Here is a 21521-nt window from a genome sequence, read left to right on the forward strand (position 1 = left end):
AAATCCTTAGAATGGTCTCTGACTCATGAGAACTGGTCAAAAAATATTTATACTATTACTTGGAGTAAAACATAATTTTTGTCTGTTGTTTTACACAGTATAAGTAAGTGACTTTGTAAAGTCACTTTGTAAGTCACTTTGTTTCCATTTTAAAATAGAAGAAATATTTTCATTGTCTCATTTTGATAAATAATGTATTACATATTATAACGGACATTCCAACCGGAGTCACACTGGGGAAACCTCTATGCAAGCACGCACAAAATAATCCACGAAGAAGACATCACAATGGAAACATTAAAATGAAATTATACAAGAAAAAATCATGAGACTATCTCTTGTGGGGCAGGAAAATGGATCACTTCAGTGGACAAGGTTAAAGACGGGAGACCTAAAGCCAACGTTCTAAGCCTCTACTGAAGAAGCCACAGCGAGCGGCATGGGCCAGGCCCTGAGACAGCAGGAAGAAACATTCAGACTGGATAGGGAGAGCAGGAAGGAAGAAACTATCAGGACATCTAGAAAGCAACCAAGAGAAAAATGAATGTAAAGAGCATCTAGTGAACTGGTCCAGAGAAGGGAGACAGATGCTACCCAGATGAGGATTGGAGACAGGGCTGCTGCCAGAGTGTGCATCCGAAGGGGACAGTAACGTCACAACGTTGTGCTCACGCATTTAACAACTTAAATAAAGGGACACAAATGACCAAAATGATCAAAGAAAATAAAGTATGAGCAGCCTCCTACCAGTCGAAGCGATTGCATAATAATCCTAATCCCAACTCTGCCACCAGAGCTGCTATGGAAGAGATGATCTCCACCTCCCAGACAACTTCAGAAACCAGCAGCAGGGAAGACATGGTTCCCACCAAGAGAGCAGAGGCCCACAGAGCACGGAGGAGCTAGAACCACCTAAAATCTCCTAATAAAAGCCAGCACATGGAAGCAAGCAATTTTTAAAAAAGAATTATTTGTTGCTAAAGAAGTTTATATCTGCAATGTTAAGTTGTCTTAACATTTAAGAACCAACTAATACAGAGCCAGGTACCAGTGGATCACATCTATAATCCTAGCTACTCAGGAGGCTGAGCTCTGAGAAGCAAGATTCAAAGCCAGTCTGGGTAAGAAAGTCTGTAAGACTCTTTCTCTCCAATTAACCGCCCCAAAACAAAAAAAAACAAGCAAAAAACTGGCAACAGAGCTGTGGCTAAGCAGTGAAGTGCTAGCCTAGTTAAGTGCTAGAGGAAAAAAAGCTCAGGAATGGTGCCCTGGCACAAAGTTCAACCTCCAGGACACACACACACACACACACACACACACACACACTACCATATTAATGCACAAAAGGAGAGGCACTGTGGGCATCTGACGATCCTGGGATCCCAGGGATTTTTAACAAAAATTCAACATGTTTATTTAAGGAAATACAATCTCAGAAGATTCATGTTTTATGGGGTAAAACAGATTATTCTCCCCAAGATAATAATTTGCTCTTTCAGGTCTACTCAGCTTTCTACTTGAGTCCCTGCCAGGGCATTAAGGTAGAAAGAAATGACAGTGGCCTGGTGTGGTGATGCATGTCTACAATCCCAGCTACTTCAGAAGCATGATTAGGAGGATCACACTCCAAAGCTAGTTCAGGGCAAAAAAACATGAGACCCTCTCTGAGAAATAACTAAAGCAAAGAAGGGTTAAGGTACGGCTTAAAGGGAAGAGTCCAGCCCAGAGCCTGTGGGGCTTTGAGTTCTCGCTATGGTGCTTTTCCTGTGTCTGTGTGTGCCAGACAGTGCCAAAGAGCAGCTCGTCTCTGCCTCCCCAGTGTGTGCTGTGGGGTGGCCGGCACAGAGCCACCAGGACAGCCCGGCCACGGTGTCCGCAGCCACGGCCAGCAGCTCCGTAGAGAGGGTGTCCAGGCAGGTGGGGGGGCACACGGGGCTGGACATGCCCAGCAGCGCCCTGGGCATGCAGATGTGCAGCTCTGGCCTTCTGAGGCCTAGTCCTGAGCGGCCCTGTGCTGCCCCTGTACCCGGCCATGCCCAGGCGGTAGCTCCCTCCCTTGTGATCAGGAGGCTCTCGTTGTTCTTAGAAGCAGTGGCTGGAGTCCAGGGACTGCTCAAACCTGGTGTGGCACAACAGGAGAGGGAGAGGGGAATGTGGCACCAACCAGTTTACTGAGAGTGAGTGAAGTCAAGGCCATGTGACCCAGAGCAGAGGAGAGAGAGGGAGGAGGAGGGGGAGAAAGGAGGAGGGAGGGCAGAAGAGGGAGGAAGGAGATGTCAGGGAACACCTGAGGCCCAACCTCAGGAGATGCTGCCTAACCCAGGTCAGAGCAGACTGAGGGGCTGTGTGGGCCACAGGCAGGACCGGCACCCACGACCCCGGGCTGCGCCCATCAGCAGCTTCACTGGTGTGGGGAGTTGCCACAGCAGGCCTGGTGGGAGCAGGCAGGGCGACACAGCAGGGACATGCACTAGGCTGCCAGGTGGCAGCAGCTGGGCTGGCAGCAGGGGGCACAGCAGGAGGAGGTGGGCAAGCAGCAGCCTGGCCTGCACATGGGCCTGCACAGCAGGGACACGCTGGAGGATGGCGGGCAGGGCGGGCAGGGGCTGCATCAGGGCTGGCAGCTGGACGGCTGGCAGCAGCAGGAGGAAGCCCCACAGCACACGGGCTCACAGCACACGGGTCTGCAGCACAGGGATGTGCAGCACACGGGCTCACAGCACACAGGTGTGCAGCACTCTGGTCTGCAGCACATGGGCTTGCAGCATACAGGCACGCAGCAGGCCGGCTGGCAGGCTGAGCAGGGGCAGCAGCAGGGCTAGCAGATAGACAGCTGGTAACAGAGCAGGGGCAGCAGCAGGGCTAGCAGCTAGACAGCTTGCAGCAGGAGGGTGTGCAGCAGCTGGCGCAGACGGACTGGCAGCAGGGGCTGGACGCACAGCCTGCTGGGGAACAGAGGAAGGTGAGGCAGGGGGTGGGGGTGCAGCCGCGGGGCTGGCAGCAGCTGGGGGCGCCACAGGGCTCGCAGCAGCTCTCTGGGCAGTCGTCCACCTGCCAGGAGGCGTGGGTGCATGCGTCGGAGCAGACGGACATGGTGGAGGCGGCCATGGCGGCGGGGCTGGGAGGAGCGGGAGGTGTGAGTGAGTGTGAGCGTGGTGTGAGGAAGGTGCCTGGGCTCTGCCTTTTATGTCTCCTGGGCCGCCACTGGCTGCCCCTACCCTGTGGGCGAGCGTGCAGCTCATTAGTACCAGCGCCCTGTTTAGCTCTGAAGCTGCTTTGCCCAGAAAGCGAACGCTGGGCCTCGTGACTCATCCTGGCCCCTCAGTTGAGGCCCTGGAGGCAGACGCTGGGGTTCACGCCGGCCTTGCCGGCACCTTCTCCTTGCCCATGCCCAACACCAGTAACTACCCATGCCGGCCTGCGCATGGGCCTGTCCTCGGGGCCAGGCAGGAGGGGGCTGGCCCGCGGGCCCAGGGTGGAGGTTTCTGGAAGGAAGCGCCTGTGTGTCAGCGCAGGGGTCCCCAGGCCTCGGTGCAGGCGGCAGAGCCCTCGGCAGGTCCGGGGAGTGGGGGGGCGGGGGTTCCTCCTCGGCCCCCGACGGCGGGCCCGGTGGCACTGCACAGTCCCGCTCTCCCCAGGGCCCCGGACCCCGAATCTGTCCACAGCTCCTGCTTCCTCCTTCCCCACACAACTCTGGGTCACCCGGCCGTGCTCCTGAGCCTCGCTCTGGCCTCTCAGCCGTCGTCCAAACGCCTGTCAGGGCTTTGCGTGCTGGCGACAAACCCTGACTCTGGTCTCTTGCTCAGGCCCAACCCGGCCTGTGCTGCAGCCTCGGCGCTGCGCGTGGCTGGTGGGCGCTGGCCCTGGCCTGGCCGCCGCTGGCCGCCGAGTGATGGGCAGGAGGCCTCCATGTGGTGGACCGGCACAGGTGACGGGCGGAGGGGCCCCGGCGGCCTGGAGCAAGGAGGAGAGGCCTGGGGCCCAAGGCTTCAATCCCATCAGGGCCAAATCATGGCCTTGGTGTGCTGAATGAGGAAGCGAGGCCCAGCAGAGGCGGCCTGGCTCCTCTACACACGGGCAGGGCCAGCCGCTGCCCTGGGAGGGGCAGACTCCCTTCCAGCTTAGTACCTCAAAACCCAAACGTAACTTTTTGTTTGTGTGGGGCTTGAACTCAGGGCCTGGGCACTCGCTCTCCCGCTGTCCCGAAGCTTTTGTGCTCCAGGAGAGCGCTCTACCACTTTAAGCCACGGCACCACTTCCGGTTTTCTGGTGGTTATCTGGAGATAAGAGCCTCACCGGGTTTGAGCTGTGAGCCTCTGACCTCAGTCTCCCGAGAAGCTAGAATTCGGGGCGTGAGCCATGGGTGACCAGCTCGTTAATAAGTTTAAGAAGCCAGATGTCACGTCACAACATACTATTAGGAAGCTGAAATGCAAAGCAGACATCCTCTAGCTGAAGAGTCATGATCATTGGTTTATGAACTGGAGTGATCACTGGAACTGGTGGTGGGTGGGGAGGTGGAGGGTGGGGATGGGTGGATGGGGAGGTGGAGGGTGGGGATGGGTGGATGGGAGGTGGAGGGTGGGGATGGGTGGATGGGGGGTACAGGGTGGGGATGGGTGGATGGAGGGGTAGAGGGGGGATGGCTGGATGTGGGGTACAGGTTGGAGATGGGAGGATGGGGAGTAGGCTATGAACTAGAAATAGAAGCCACTGTGGTGGACTAGAAACCGAGGCCAGGAGGGAGCAAAGGAGATGCTGGAGATGCAGGGCTTCCTCACTTCCCCTCTGTCTTTGAAGTGCCTGGTGGGGGATTGAAGGGACTCTCGGAACCAGTGCCAGCCAAGGAGACGCATGACCACAGGTATCATAGAAAGTCGGGGACACGGGGCGGGGAGGGGTTTTGGGGCGGAAAAAGGAGAGGTGTGAGGTGGCAAGGCAGGGTTCCAAGCTGGGCGCTGGGCGCAGGGTCCAGGCTGGGCCCCTCAGGGTCAGCGGCCCTGGCGATCACTAGCCAACCTTGCCTCCAGCCCTTACCATGGGTTCACTGCCCTGCATACCAGGGGTGGAGTCCCCGAGAGGGTGAGACCACAGGAGGCCACTTCCACAGAACCAGCTCCTTTGGAGGGAGCACCCGTGCTGAGACGGGCCATGACCCTGACCGTCAGGACCTGTGTGCCACGGCTGGCCTCGGGACACAGAGCCTCACCAGGCAACAGGATGGGTGGATGGCTGGTCAGACAGAAGATAGATAGATAGACAGGCAGACAGGCAGACAGAAAGGATTAATATTTGACAGGTAAACCTATCTATCTGAGGTTGGGTTGACAAAGCTGGACAACATCTCAGCAAACAGGAGCGGATCACACCACGAAGGGTGTGGCCAGGACACCACCCACAGGAGGGTTATAAAAGCCATGGCCCATTGCACTCACACTCACACCTCCTCTGCCTCCTCTTCCTCCCAGCCCAGATGGCCATGGCCGCCTCCACCACCATGTCCATCTGCTCCGATGCCTGCATCCACGCCTCCTGGCAGGTGGACGACTGCCCAGAGAGCTGCTGTGAGCCCTGCGGTGCCCCCAGCTGCTGCCATCCCCGCGGCTGCACCCCCGCCCCCTGCGTCACCTTCCTCTGCTCCCCAGCGGGCTGTGCGTCCAGCCCCTGCTGCCAGTCCGTCTGCGCCAGCTGCTGCACACCCTCATGCTGCCAGCCGTTTAGCTGCCAGCCCTGCTGCTGCGCCTGCTCAGCCTGCCAGCCTTCATGCTATGAGCCTGTGTGCCATGAGCCCGGGTACTGTGGGGCTTCCTCCTGCTGCTGCCAGCAGTCCTGCTCTGAGCCCATGTGCTTTGAGCCCATGTGTCATGAGCCCGTGTGCTGCAGGCCCATGTGTTGTGAGCCCATGTGCCGTGAGTCCGTGTGCTGTGGAGCTTCCTCCTGCTGCTGCCAGCAGTCCAGTTGCCAGCCCTGCTGCTGCCCCTGCTCAGCCTGCCACCTGTCCTCCCATGAGCCCATGTGCCATGAGCCCGTGTGCTGCAGGCCCGTGTGCTGTGAGCCCGTGTGCTGCGGGGCTTCCTCCTGCTGTTGCCAGCCATCCCGCTGTGTGCCCGTGTGCTGCAGTCTCATGTGCAGTGAGCCCATGTGCCATGAGTCCATGTGCCGTGAGTCCGTGTGCCTTGAGTCCGTGTGCCATGAGCCCTTGTGCTACGGGGCTTCCTCCTGCTGCTGCCAGCCGTCCAGCTGCCAGCCCTTCTGCCGCCCCTGCTCAGCCTGCCAGCCGTCCTGCTATGAGCCCGTGTGCTGTGAGCCCGTGTGCTGTGAGCCCATGTGCTATGAGCCCGTGTGCCGTGAGTCCATGTGCTGCGGGGCTTCCTCCTGCTGCTACCAGCCATCCAGCTGCCAGCCCTTCTGCCGCTCCTGCTTAGCCTGCCAGCCGTCCTGCTATGAGCCCATGTGCTGCGAGCCTGTGTGCTGTGAGTCCGTGTGCTGGGGGGCTTCCTCCTGCTGCTGCCAGCCGTCCAGCTGCCAGCCGTGCTGCTGCCCCTGCTCAGCCTGCCAGCTGTCCTGCTGTGAGCCCTTGTGCCATGAGCCAGTGTGCCGTGAGTCCATGTGCCATAGACCCATGTGCTGTGACTCCGTTTGCTGTGAGTCCATGTGCTGTGGGGCTTCCTCCTGCTGCTGCCAGCTATCCAGCTGCCAGCCCTGCTGCCGCTCCTGCCCGCCCTGCCCGCCGTCTTGCTGAATGTCCCTGCTGTGCCGCCCTACCTGCTCCTGACAGGCATGCTGTGGAACAAGCCCTTGCTGCTGAGTTATCCCCAGAGCCTGGAGCTCAAGGCCTGGCACCCCACCTCTCTGACCATGCCTCCATGGTGCCAAGAGGCCTCTCCAGGCCTCCTCAGGGAACGTGGACTCCTCACCAACAATCTGTGCACAGACTGACTTTCTCCAATCAACAAGCTGGCTCTGCTCTGGTCTATAGGGCAGTGGCCACAGGTCAGGCCTCCCCTGGGCGGGCAGACCCGTGTGCACAGACGCAGGCAGCGGTCCCGCTCAGGTCCCCTTACCCCACAGCACCTGGGCCCTAGTTTCTCTCAGTGGTCTGGAGCCTCAACCTCCATTCCCTTGATTGTGAAAACTGTCAGACCCTCCAATAAATTGTTTTCCTGAAGCATCTACTGAGTTTCTGTCTGTGTTTGTTTGTCACCAGCCCAGCCACTACTGTGTGCATCAGCTCCTCCAGGGAAGCCCAGGCCACCCCGGCCAAGTGTGTGGAGAGTGACTGGACAGGGGCACTGCCCAAGGTGTGACCCCCAACATCCCCCTTGCTCCCGCGGATGGGCCACTGGGACCCAACACAGGAGGGCAGAAACGCCAGGGAAAGCCAGATGGCTCACAAAGGTACTGCAAGTTCAGCTCTGGATAAAAATCAGAGAACCTTGCCAGCAACCCAGAGATGGCCGTGGGACAGGACTGCTGAGACCCAGCTGTCCTCTGACCCGGGAGCCACAGTGCAGGAGCCCAGACAAAGAGACCATTGCAAGCTGGCTGCACACAGGACCCCTACGTGCACAGGACCCTTGACATGCATAGGACACCTGGACATGGGACTTGGGTACAAATCAGCCGGGCAGGAATGAAAATCAGACCTCTCATGGAGGAGAAAAGTTGAAGCTGTACTGTAGCCAGGAACCAGCGCCACAGGAGTCTGGCAAGCTGCAGCACCCAGAGAGAAAGGCCCAGAAGCACCCTGGGGGGTGGAGGGCAGAGCATCCCAGGAGGTCCCTGGAGGCTCCCCAGACACCCCACACCCAGGTGGCCCCACAGAGCCACAGAGCAGCCTGGACAGTGCCAGCCCTGCCAAGCCTGGAGCCAGGGAGCCACACACAGCCCCCCCCGCCCCATCTTCTGGGGGAAGCAAAGGCCTCACCTTACACCTCGGCCTGGAGCAGACTTCCATGCCTGCAGGGAAATATACATGACAACAGATGGGGAGCAGGGTTCAGATGGTGGGTTCAGATATGGTACTTTGTGTTAGAGAGCCGGGAGACAGACTGCAAAATGAATGGGAAGACACCATGTCTCTGCTAGACTGTAGAAGGTAAAAGGCAAAGGCCCTTTCTCTGATTTATAGGAGAGAGTCATCATACATTTAAACAAATACAACACTCAAAACAGCTGAACAAACAGAAGAACAGAGACAGACATTCAGAGCCATTGTGAATTTGTTTTCTTGGACGTTTAGGTGTCTTTGTATTCCAGGAGCACCTCCATTCCAATACACCCTCACACTAGAGGGGGGTTTCCTGCATGGCGTCCACCATGGACCAAGGAGATCTCATTTCACAAAGAATGGGGTAACCAGAATCATAGGTCCAGGAGATGCATCCAGGGATGCAAACTGCATCGTGGGTGCGTCTGCTGAACTGCATAGTGCCTGACCTATGACCCTGGAGTTTCATGCTGGGTGTTAACACAGCCACTGAAAATACATGCGAGTTTTTTTAAATGGCAGAATTATTGCATTTAGCCCAAATCCAGAGAGGATGAAGCATCGCTAAGGCCGTACACGGGATGGAGGGAGGGCAGGGTGGATGGGGAGATGGGCGGGTAGGTAGAATAAGGAGGTACATACAAATGAATGAAAGGATGTGGTGGAGATAAGCCACTGGGTGCGTCCACAGGATTTCTGTGGGACAAAGGGAGCCACAGCCAAGGCCACGTCGGACAGGATGCGCTAATGATGAAGGAGAAAAAGTGGATCCGTGGTGCCCGGCAAGAGTCCAGAGACATTCTGCATCTGCCCCTGTCTGTGTTACAGGGCGCCTAGACCCCAGTCACCTGCCCCCATCTGTGTTACAGGGAGCCTAGACCCCAGTCACCTGCCCCCATCTGTGTTACAGGGATCCTAGACCCCTGTTACCTGCCCCCATCTTTGTTACGGGCCGCCTAGAACCCTGTCGCCTGTCCCCATCTGTGTTACGGGGATCCTAGAACCCTGTTACTTGCCCCCACCTGTGTTATGAAGATCCTGGAACCCTGTCACCTGCCCCCATCTGTGTTATGGGGATCCTAGAACCCTGTCGCCTGCCTCCATCTGTGTTATGGGGAGCCCAGAACCCTGTCACCTGCCCCTATCTGTGTTACGGGGCATCTAGAACCCTGTCACCTGACCCCATCTGTGTTAGAGGGATCCTAGAACCCTGTTACCTGCCCCCATCTGTGTTACGGGGCGCCTAGAACCCTGTCGCCTGTCCCCATCTGTGTTACGAGGATCCTGGAACCCTGTCACCTGCCCCCATCTGCGTTATGGGGATCCTAGAACCCTGTCGCCTGCCTCCATCTGTGTTATGGGGAACCCTGTCATCTGCCCCCATCTGTGTTACAAGGATCCTAGAACCCTATCGCCTGTCCCCATCTGTGTTATGGGGAGCCTAGACCCCTGTCACCTGCCGCCATCTGTGTTACGAGGATCCTAGACCCCTGTCGCCTGCCCCCATATGTGTTATGGGGATCCTAGAACCCTGTTACCTGTCCCCATCTGTGTTACGGGGATCCTAGAACACTGTCACCTGTCCCCATCTGTGTTATGTAGATCCTAGACCCCTATCACCTGCCTGCATCTGTGTTATGGGGAGCCTAGAACCCTGTCATCTTGCTGGGCTTTGATTCTAGTAAGTTATAAGCGGGTGTAGGAAGAACTATGACACATAGCACTTACGTAGTGACACACACAGCTCTCTTGTGTGTGGAGAGTGAGCCACGAGCACCGGGCGTGGCCATGTTTTTGAGATAGGACCTTGCTTCCTGGCTGGCATTTGCCTGGACTGCTATCTGCATATTTTGGGCTTCCTGTAGTTTCTGGAAAGACAGGCAGACTGCTCTTCATCTGGCCTCCTTCTGGCGAGATGTATCTTTTGGACTTTTCTGCCCTGCCTGGCCTGGTACGGCACCCTCTGGCCCCAGTCTACCAGGTACCTTCGGGTGACAGGCTCAGGCCACAGTGTCAAGCTATGAATTCAGAAAGGGGTCTCACAAACTTTTCTGCCACTTCAGACTTAGGCTGTTCTCTCAATGTCTGATTGGGTCTTACATTATTTTGCTTTATTATTTGTTCAGATACTGGGACTTGAATTCAGGGGCTGATGACTGTCCCTGGGCTTTTGTGTTCAAGGCTAGTGCTCAACCACAGCTCCAGTTCCACTTTTCTGATGATTGACTGGTGATGAATCTCTAGAACTTTCCTGCCCACGTTGGCTTTGAACCATGATCCTCAGATGTCAGCCTCCTGAGTAGCTAGGATTACAGGCGAGAGCCACTGGCTCCCAGCTTGTGTGTTAGGTTATTTTAAAGGACCTTCTTTGTTTTTGTTGAATATGCTAAATTTGTTTTGTTTATCTAATTCTGGAGTCCACAGAATATAATGGGCACTGCTGGGTGACAAATCTGTGCTGGGTGAACATCAGTGGGAGCTGCTGGGTGACACGTCTGTGATTAGTGACACTTTCCCCACGTTTTCTTCTCTTCAGTAATTGGTGGATTTGAGTGGGACCTTGCCATTGTTTCTCTTGTGTGTGTTGCAATCCCGTGGGGGTTACTTTGTTCTAGGGTGTTATAGGCTACTGAGATGCTTGCCCTGGTACAAGAGAAGTGAGAGGAGGGAGTGAAGGAGGGAAGGAGAAAGAAAGGGAGGGAGGGAAAGACAGAGAAATCAGGAAGGTAGGCAGGCAGGCAGGCAAGAAGGCAGGCAGGAAGGAAGGAAGGAAGGAAGAAAGGAAGGAAGGAAGGAAGAAAGGAAGGAAGGAAGGAAGGAAGGAAGGAAGGAAGGAAGGAAGGAAGGGAGGGAGGGAGGGTGAACGGGGCTGTCTGGGGAGGTGGCAGCACTATTTCTCTTTCCCCCAGGAGTGGGTCCACCGCCGTGCCACACTGTTGCCCACATTTGCTGCTGTCAGTTTTGGATTTTGGCCACTCGAATAGCTGTGTAGTTGTGTCAAGTGGTTATTTTAATGTGCACTTCTCAAGTGATGGAGCATCTTTGCATGCACCTCTCGGCCACCTGTGAGTGTTCTGTGGTGAAGTGTTTATCCACCCTTGTTTATTTTTGGTTCAGGTTGGTTTCTTATCCTTGAGTGTTAACAGTTTTTTGTAATTATGGGTAGCAACTTTCCCACACGTGTTTCTTGCAAATATGTTCTCTGACATCTCTTTTCCTTCAAGTGGTTTCTTTCTTGATTTCAACTTAAAATCACTCCAACAAGGTCCAAGTTGTCCATTAGAGAAGTCTATGAAAATGTTCAAAGATAAAAAGAATGGTGGTTCTACACAGCTCCTGCAACAACGCAGGGGGGGTATCAATACACTGAAATCCAAACCTAGGGCATATCAGAAAACTATGCAGCAGGATAATATGTTACAACAGGGCAGGCTTTCCGCAGGAATGCAAGGCTAGCTCAGTCCTGAGAATCAATCAATACAACCAGAAAAGGAAGGAATGTGGTAGTACTGATGGATACTCTGGGAAACTACAGAACTCAACACCAAGTCACCATTTGTGATTTGTTCTTTATAAACTAGGAATACATGGATCAGTTTACTCTGTAACTTGGTACAAAGCATTTCACAAAGACTGGCGGCCAGTGGTGGCCCATGCCTCCCAGCTCCTTGGAAGGTGGAGATCAATGTTCATGGATGGCCTCCCACAATATGAGAATCCATCTGCATCAGCAGGCTGGGTGCAGTTGTGCAGACCTGTGACACAGCTGTTTGAGAGGCTGTAGGTAGCAGTATAGCCATTCAAAGTCAGCGCTGGACAAAACTAAAGATCCTCCCTGAAAAAAATAACCTAAAGCAAAAAGAGATGGGCCATCTGCCAAAGAAGCAGAAAGAGGATGAGGAGGAGGAGGGAAGGAAGAAGAGGAGGAAGAGGAAGAGGAGAGGGAGGAAGACTCATGGCTGACATCACTCCAAGGGTCCAATTCAAAAGGCTCTCCATGAAGGACAGTCCTGGAGCTGCAGCCCTCCCTGCTGTCCCACAGCCCACAAAGGGCTGCCAGAGAGACAAGACCGGGAAGGAAACAAAAAGCCACCCTCTGGAAGGCACAATGTGTGTGTCTGGCAGGGGACCTGTTTGGCCTCAAGAATAGAGGGTGGAAAGATGGGAACTGAAAACAGCAAAAGCAGCCAGTCAGTGCTATTCCAGTGTTCTGTAGGAAGCAGTGGGATTTGGTGGTTTAGTTTTTCTTCCAGCCATGGGCCTTAAACTCTGGGCCTTAGCTCTGTCCAGGGCTTCTTTAGCTCAAGGCTAGCACTCTACCACTTGAGCCACAGCGCCACTTGAATTGAGTTCTGTGAATGTGGTACTGAAGAGTCAAACCCAGGGATTCATGGGTGAGAGGCCAGCACTCTACCACTAAGCCACATTTCCAGCCCTGATGTTTTAATGCGAAAACATCTGATTTACACTACAATAAAATGTGACAATGTTGATATGAACCACGAAAACCCAGAAGAAAGAATTGGACTGAGATATGAGGAGTCAGGGGCTGGCTGGTGGATAATTGATGCCACACCCAACAAGACCAGTCCTGACCTCCGGGGAGCCTCTGTGGTGGGAGGGAGGGAAGAGAAGAAAGGTGAGCATTACACATCTCATGCCTCATACTTAACAGAAAAGCTAAACACTGGCCACTGGCCTAAATACAGAAGGGAGAAATGTTTGCTCTTTAGGGGAAAAACTGTGCTGCTTATTTGTGTGTGTGACGACAGTACTAGAGCTTGAACTCGGGTCTGGGCACTCTCCCTGAGCTGTTTTTGCTCAAAGCTGGTTTCTACCACATGAGCCACAGCTCTAGTGCTGGATTTTGGTGGTTCATTGGAGATAAGTGTCTCATGGACATTCCTGCCTGGATTGGCTCTGAACTGTGATCCTCAGATCACAGCCTCCTGGGTAGGTACGATTACAGACGTGAGCCACAGCACTTCACATTCTATGGTCCTGTGCTGACAGAATTCACACATGCCATAAAATGAAAGAAAGGCTGACTAATCGACTTCATCAATATTAAACTCTTCTGTTTGCTAAAATACAGTCAAAATCAAAAAAAGGCAGACCGAGTCCACTAGAAAATGTGTGACAAACTAACCAAAGTAGCTGTATCCAAACCATGAATCCGCACGCGCGTTCCAGTGGCTGATGCCGAGGGCTGCTGTCAACCATGAAGGAGGATGTGGGGCCCTGTGGAGCGAGTGAAGGGCTCCTGCCACAGAACCATCTGGAAAAGGGGCACATTAGGGAAACCAGCACATCGCCGGCCATCAGGAGGAGCCGCCCAGCCCTACCGTGAGAACCAAGCGCACCTGCTCCAATGGCCCAGGCCACGAAGAAAACAACAGGGCCCTTGAGAGCTGGCAGGGATGCCAGCAGCCAGACTCTCGGAGCCTGCTGGACAACCGCAAGACGGCCCGGCCCTCAAGAGGCCGCGTGGTGGTGTCTGTGAAGCTCAGCATGCAGCAGCGTAGACCGAGCCATCCACGTGCGGGTATTTAGTCTAGAGAAATGAGAACTCATGACCATTCCAAAACCCGTGCACAATGCTGTTTGTGCAAGCTGGTGTGCAACACCACAAGCCGGAGCCCAGCACTGAGTGGGGACCATGGTGCGCCCGACCCACACACAGTTCCCCTCTGAGCAGTGACAGCCCTGGAAGACATGGTCGCCATCTTGGAGGAATCCCGAGTGTCTGCTAAGCACAGAGGCGGCCGCGCAGGCTGCGGTGAGACCACCCCACACTCTGCCCTGCGGACGCCCGGCGGTGTACACAGCGCAGTAGTGTGGGTGCGGAGGGTGTGTGCGCAGGCCCTTTGGGGAGGTGGCTTCTGGTGGCCATGGCGGTGCATTCAGGACTGTGTGCTGTCAGCCTCTCAGCTGCGGCACAGTGGCGTGGGGGGCGTGGGTCCGGGCGCAGGGCTCTGTGTCATCAGCCAGGACCGCCTCGCGCTCTCCCTGCTGTTGGGATTGCCTTCCTCTGGCTGTGTCCTTTGCGGGGGCTGTGTGCACTCCACAGCTCTTGTGGCCTTGAGATCTGGATGTTGTTACCTCCCTCGTTCTGGGCAGGCTGTGGGCCGGGGGCCAGGGGGAATCCAGCATTTCCCAAGGACAGTGGAGATTTCCCGGGCTTCGTGTGCTGCAGACCCGAGCCTGCAAAGTGAAAGTTGGGCGTCCATCTCTTTCTGGAGCCTGGAGGGTTTCCTTTCTGTGCAGGGCCTTGGATGGCAGAGGCACTGTCATTTTCCCGTCTCTAGGGTCCTCTGTGTGACTGAGACCCTCATGCTCCCCCCAACACACCCACTGAAAAGCCTGCCCTGTAGAAGAATCCGCCTCCTCCTTGGAGTTCTCCTTCATCTTCACCTCTGGCAATCGGTACTGGGCTTGACAACTTGTGTCTGGGGCCTCTGCTCCTCCGCCCTTCTGCCTCCTCCTGGCCTGTCCACCCCGGTTGTGGCGCACCGCTCTGTGTGGCTCAGGCCCAGGACCGGAACTCCTGGCCTCTCTGCTCCAGGCCCAGCAGGTCTTGGTAGCATAGCAAGGTCATCCTGCACCGGCCGTGGCCCAGCGCACAGAGGCTCATCTGCATGGCCCTTGCCCTCAGTACGTGTTTGTGCTGTGCCGGCAGAACAGGACCTTGTGTAAATACACCAGAGTTAATGAGGACCCAGAAGCCAATGCAAAACAGCAACAAGGAAGGGCAACTAAGAAGGAAGGGCCGACGCCCAGAGTGCCCGGCTGAAAACACCTGGCCTGTATAAAAGCCCAGGAGCCCAGAGCACCTCACACTCACTCACACCTCTGCTCCTCCCAGCCCCACCGCCATGGCCACCTCCACAATGTCTGTCTGCTCCAACGGCTGCACCCACGCCTCCTGGCAGGTGGACGACTTCCCAGAGAGCTGCTGCAAGCCCTGCGGCACCCCCAGCTGCTGCCAGCCCCACGGCTGCGCCCCCTTCCCCTGCCTCACCTTCCTCTGCTCCCCAGCAGGCTGTGCATTCAGCCCCTGCTGCCAGTCCATCTGCGCCAGCTGCTCCACACCCTCCTGCTGCCAGCCATCTAGCTGCCAGCCCTGCTGCTGCCCCTGCTTAGCCTGCCAGCCAGCCTGCTGCATGCCTGTCTGCTGTAAGCCTGTGTGCTGTAGGCAAGTGTGCTGTGAGCCTGTGTGCTGCACACCCGTGTGCTGCAGGCAAGTGTGCTGTGAGCCTGTGTGCTGCACACCCGTGTGCTGCAGATCCGTGTGCTGTGAGCCCGTGTGCTGTGAGCCCGTGTGCTGCGGGGCTTCCTCCTGCTGATGCCAGCCATCCAGCTGCCAGCCATGCTGCTGCCCCTGCTCTCCCTGCCCACTGTCCTCCAGCGTGTCCCTGCTGTCCAGGCCCATGTGCAGGCCCGCCTGCTGCTTGCCCACCTCCTCCTGCTGTGCCTCCTGCTGCCAGCCCGGCTGCTGACGCCCTGCTGCCTCGTGAGTGTCCCTGCTGTGCTGCCCTGCCTGCTCCTGCCAGGCCTGCTGTGGCAGCTCCCCGGGCCAGTGCAGCTGCTGATGGATGTGGCCTGGGGCTGTGGATGCCGGTCTTGCTTGTGTCCCACACAGCCCCTCACCGTGCTCCTACCTGGGTGGAGGTGCCAGTGTCCACTCTGTTGACTTCAGCTGGCCCTCTGTGTGCTGAAGGGCCACACTGCCCTAGGGCAACCCCCCTCTTGTCACATGACCTGACCCGCACTGGCCACTCTCCCTGAGGCTAAAGAAACACTCTGCTCAGCCCTTCTTCTGGTACATGTGACACTGACCACCAAGGGTGACCAACAGGGGCCTCGGGGCTCGGGACCTCACCAGACAGACCACACTGCTGGCGCTGGACACCCAGGGGCTCTGAGGCACCGGCTGTGGCAGTGCCTTTTCCTGACCTGGGACTGTCCTGCCCAGCAGTGGGCAGCAGTGGGGTGGGCTGTGGTGGGGCGTCTCTGCGAGGCCCTCCTCCCATGGGAGCCGTGTTGTCCCCTGACCAGCAGGGAGCCGTGCAGCATTGCATGACCTCAGCGAGCATGCTCAGCCCCCAGGAGCTGTCAGGTAACCAGCATGCAGGCCTGGTGCCCGCCTGTCCCCCTGGGGGCAGCAAAAGCCTGCACCATCCCCTCCCCCCTTCGCCAACTGTGTCTGCAGCTCGCAGGCATACACCATGCCTGCACGCCACAGGTGCACATCACACCTGCATACCATCCCTGGGTACCACACCACAGGGGCACATTGCAACCACATACCATCCCTGCACACCACGCCACAGGTGCACATCACCCCTGCATACCATGGCTGCACACCATGCCACAGGTGCACATTAAACCTGCATAACATCCCTGCACACCACGCCACAAGTGCACATCACACCTGCATACCATCCCTGCGGACCATGCCACAGGTGCACATCACACCTGCATACCATCCCTGTGGACCATGCCACAGGTGCACATTGCACCTGCATACCATCCCTGCTCACCACGCCACAGGTGCACATTGCACCTGCATACCATCCCTGCTCACCACAGGTGCACATTACACCTGCATACCATCCCTGATCCCCATGCCACAGGTGCACATTGCACCTGCATACCATCCCTGCTCACCACAGGTGCACATTACACCTGCATACCATCCCTGATCCCCAGGCCACAGGTGCACATTGCACCTGCATACCATCCCTGCTCACCACAGGTGCACATTACACCTGCATACCATCCCTGCTCACCACGCCACAGGTGCACATCACACCTGCATACCATCCCTGCTCACCACAGGTGCACATTACATCTGCATACCATCCCTGCACACCACGCCACCGGTGCACATCACACCTGCATAACATCCCTGCTCACCACAGGTGCACATCACACCTGCATACCATGCCTGCACTCCACACCACAGGTGCACATCACATTTGCATACCATCCCTGCTCACCACGCCACAGGTGCACATTACACCTGCATACCATCCCTGCACACCATGCCACAGGTGCACATTACACCTGCATACCATCCCTGCACACCACGCCACAGGTGCACATTACACCTGCATACCATCCCTGCTCACCACGCCACAGGTGCACATTACTCCTGCATACCATCCCTGCTCACCACGCCACAGGTGCACATCACACTTGCATACCATCTCTGCTCATCACAGGTGCACATTACACCTGCATACCATCCCCGTGCCCCACAGGTGCACATTACACCTGCATACCATCCCTGTGCACCACAGGTGCACATTATACCTGCATACCATCCCTGCTGACCATGCCACAGGTGCACATTACACCTGCATACTATCTCTGCGCACCACAGGTGCACATTACACTTGCATGCCATCCCTGTGCACCACAGGTGCACATTACACCTGTGTACCATGCCTGCACAACACAGGTGCATATTACACCTGCATACCATCCCTGCATGCCACGCCACGGGTGCACATTACACCTGCATACCATCCCTGCGCACCACAGGTGCATATTACACCTGCATACCATCCCTGCATGCCACGCCTCAGGTGCACATTACACCTGCATACCATGCCTGCTCTCCACACATGCACATCACACCTGCATACCATCCCTGCTCACCACAGGTGCACATTACACCGGCATACCATCCCTGCTCACCACGCCACAGGTGCACATTACACCTGCATACCATCCCTGCTCTCCACACGTGCACATCACACCTGCATACCATCCCTGCACACCACACGTGCACGTCACACTCTGCACAACCCAGTGGCTTGCAACATGACTAGATGCAGAAGCACCCGAGACGGCCAGGCTCCCCTCGGGCCCCCGAGTCAGGACCTCACAGGCTCTGCTCAGCACCCTGCACCCACAGACACCAGCCTGAGCCGGGGAGGCTGCCGCGAGCCACTGAGCAGCACACTGTCAGGGAGCCAGCACTCTAAGCTCACCTCAAGAGAAAGCTGCTGCTGACAGCCATGGCGTGAACCCCGTGGCCCACTTCACACAGGACATAATTCTCAGTGAGCTCCAAGAGAATACATACAGCTAAATTAGAAAGAGAGCAAAGGATATGAATGAAAATGTCACCAAAGTGGTAGACATGTTTTAAAAATAACCAACTAGAAAATGTTAGAAAGGAAGATGTCTGAAAATCTGATTTTATAAGTCTGAATAACAAGCTAGATAAAGCAAAGCAACGAACATCAGAGCTTGAAGACAAGTCTTTGGAATATCACAGTCAGAAACAAATTGGCAGCATCCAAGAGCTCAGGGACAACACTATCTATCAACAACTACCTATCCAGGCACAGCAGCTCACCCCTGTACTCAGCTACTCATGAGGCAGAAATTGGGAGGATCATGGTTTCAGACCAGCCAGGGTAAAAGGTTAGTGAGACTTTCATCTTAACCAACAGAAAGCCGGGCATGGGGTGAGCTATGACCTCAGCTCTACGGGGGCAAAAGCAGGAACACTAATGTCCATGTTGTGCCAGGCCTAAGTCCAGGACCAGGTTTGAAAAATTACTATAAACAGAAAGGCCTCAATCGTGACTCTGGGGGCAGAGTGCCTGCCAGGCAGGCTGCTGTGAGTTCAAACCCCAGCACTGCCAAAAAGGGAAAAAACACAATTGAAGGAGGAGAAAGAGGAGGAGAAGGAGGAGAAGGAGGAGGAGGAGGAGGAAGGTTTAGGGGCCATAGCCAGGGCACAGTACTGGATGACATTGAACCCTCGGGAAGATGGCACTAAGCCAGACCACATGGCACCACCGCCGGGAAGATCCTCACCACACAGTGCAGAGAAACCCCTCAGAGGGGGGGGCGAGGAAAGAAGTTCAAACTCCTTTAAATGCCTGCTGGCCACCCGGGTGACCTATAGCAGATTACTCCAAAGAAACCCCCGAGTCAAACAAAACACGCGGCCACCCGGCCTTCTAGCCAGCACACGGCGCTGACTTCTAGAACACACCACATCCTGTGCAGCAAGTGAAAACCTGAACGCATAAGTTGCACCTTTTCTGGGCCCCTCACGGAGGGCGAGGCAGAGACCAGGGCAAGGCAAGCCGTGGAAGCCACGCACATGCCCTGAGACCGGACAACACGCTTTCCCCACTTATTTCCATAATGTGGGTTTTGAATATTTTTATATTTTTGCTGTTATTATAAAGGTGACATACGGAGGGGTTCCAGTTACGTAAGTCAGGCAAAGAGCACATTTCTTGTCGGGTGCCAGGGGTTCGCACCTATATTCCCAGCTACTCAGGGGGCTGAGATCTGAGGATCATGGTAAAGCCAGCCCGGGCAGAAAAGTCCCTCTGAGACTCTAATCTGTAATTAACCACTCAAAACCCAGAAGTAGTGCTGTGGCTCAAAGTGGTACAGTGCCAGCCTTGAGCAAAAGAGCTCAGGGTCAGCGCCCAGGCCCCAAGTTCAAGCCTTATGACTGACACATACACACAAAAAAGAGTACGCTTCTTTTGGGACAATGTCACCCCTTCCTCACTCTCTCCCAGTGTTTCCCTCCCTCCCCACCCATAAGATGTAGAGTTCATTTACAACAGTGTCCACTGAGTACCACTGCTGTATTTGTTCATCCTTTGTCCCTCCATTTCTGTGCCTCCCCAAAGTCAGATAAACAGACAAAAAGAAAACAAAAACAGCAACAAAGAAAAAAGTGTTTCCATGTGACAGCATGCTGCTGAACATATAGAATGTGCTTGTCATTATTAAAGTGACGTACAAGGGGTCACGATTTCCTAAGTCAGGTAACAAGTTCATCTCTTTTCTGGACGGTGTCACCCCTACCTTCACTCTTCCTCCATGTCCCCCTCCTTCCCCGCCCCTACCTCCACCCCCGCCACGGCCATGTCCATAGTTACCTGGGTCATTTCCAACAAAGTATACACTGAACAGCAGGACGGTCCCCTCCTCCACAGTCCCACCCCCCCTGCCATGGCCATGTCCATAGTTACCTGGGTCATTTCCCACAGAGTGTACACTGAACAGCAGGACGGTCCCCTCCTCCCCAGCCTTCCCCCGCCCCCGCCACGGCCATGTCCATAGTTACCTGGGTCATTTCCCACAGCATGTACACTGAACAGCAGGACGCCCTCTGTTCACCCTCCTCCCTCCCTCTCTGTACTGCCCCCGTGTGGCCCCTAAACAGAAAAAAAAAAGCAAAAGCAAACACCACCACCACCACCTATCAATATCAAAAAGACATGTGTTTTGAAAATAGTATTTTGGATGTTCAGAGAAGCCACACTTGGGTCCCTCCCCTGGGCCTCCCCTGGGCCTCCCCTGGGCAGTCCTCCTTTAGTCTCACCATGCGTGAATGTCTAGAGTTCTGTGTCATTTACCAGATCCTGTGTCCCGTGTATTTTAGATCTAGCTTCCACGTAAGAGAGGAAACATGTGCTGCTGGCCTCTCTGGCCTGATTTTGAGGAAGTCAGGAGGGAAATTTAAAAACACCTTGAAACAAACAGAAACAGAAGCACACACACCAAACGGCGTGACCCAGCGGGAAGCACTGCTTAGAGAGTAGAGTCAGCTTTTTCAAAATGGAGAGAATGGGTGGTTGTGTGAGGGGTGAATGCATTTAACACCACTGAACTTTAAGCTTTAAGATCGTGCATAGTATGTGTATTTTCATGCAATGGAAAAACATTCCAAGTGTTTGGAGAACAAACTGCCAAATCTTCCCAAATGTGATAGACATACGCATCTACACGTCCAAGAAACAAACTAGAATTGATCCATACAGAGCCTGGTGCTGCTGGCTCACGCACATGACCCCAGCTACTCAGGAGGCTGAGATCTGAGGATCTTGGTTCAAGGCCAGCCCAGGCATGAAAGTGTGTGAAACTCTTCTCTCCAATTAATCACCCAAAAAGCCAACATGAGGCTGTGGTTCAGGTGGTAGAGCACTAGCCCTGAGCACTAGCCCAGAGTTCAAGCCCCAGCATAGGCACAACACAACACAACACAAGCTTGGGAGGGTAGCTCAGAGGCTCAGCACTTGGCTAGTGTGTGCGAGGGCCTAAGTTTAGCTCCCAGTGCCACGAAAGGAAAACAAAACGAAGGAGGAATCATAACCTGTCCTGGGGGTTGGGGGGGGTAGAAGATGAGAGCGCCACTCACTAGCCTGTCACGTCACAGTAGCGGTGAGGCAGGCTGACCCGAATGCAGCCAGACGGAGATAACCAGTGCACGTCTCGGTGTTGGCACGTCGGCATGTTGGTGTCTGCAGGAACTTGTGGGGGGCTGCACCCCCGTTATCTAACGTGTGTGTGCTGCACACGCATTATCTAAAGTGTAGGGGGGGCTGCACCCATGTTATATAATGTGTGTGTGTGTGTGTGTGTGTGTAGGCTGCACCCACGTTATCTAACGTGTGTGTGTGCTGCACCTGCATTATCTAACGTGGGGGGGCTGCACATGCATTATCTAACATGGAGGGGGGCTGCACAGGCGTTATCT

General features: G+C 55.3%; 1 protein-coding gene and 2 pseudogenes across 1 annotated transcript; 2 read left to right on the top strand and 1 right to left on the bottom strand.

Annotated features, from left to right (window-relative positions):
• Window positions 1-2401: 2401 nt before the first annotated feature.
• Window positions 2402-3108, bottom strand: LOC105992976 (annotated as a pseudogene).
• Window positions 3109-5479: 2371 nt separating this feature from the next.
• LOC105992977 (keratin-associated protein 10-11-like) lies at window positions 5480-9237 on the top strand. Its single transcript, XM_013026104.1, has 4 exons — window positions 5480-6599; window positions 6686-6869; window positions 7208-7301; window positions 8992-9237. Exons 1-4 carry the CDS (start codon window positions 5480-5482, stop codon window positions 9235-9237), a joined length of 1644 nt encoding a protein of 547 aa, XP_012881558.1.
• A 5628-nt stretch (window positions 9238-14865) lies between these two features.
• On the top strand, window positions 14866-15582 carry LOC105992978 (annotated as a pseudogene).
• Window positions 15583-21521: the final 5939 nt, after the last annotated feature.

Source organism: Dipodomys ordii, unplaced genomic scaffold (assembly GCF_000151885.1).
Source record: "Dipodomys ordii isolate 6190 unplaced genomic scaffold, Dord_2.0 Scaffold91, whole genome shotgun sequence".
In the NCBI taxonomy this organism is placed as follows: domain Eukaryota; kingdom Metazoa; phylum Chordata; class Mammalia; order Rodentia; family Heteromyidae; genus Dipodomys; species Dipodomys ordii.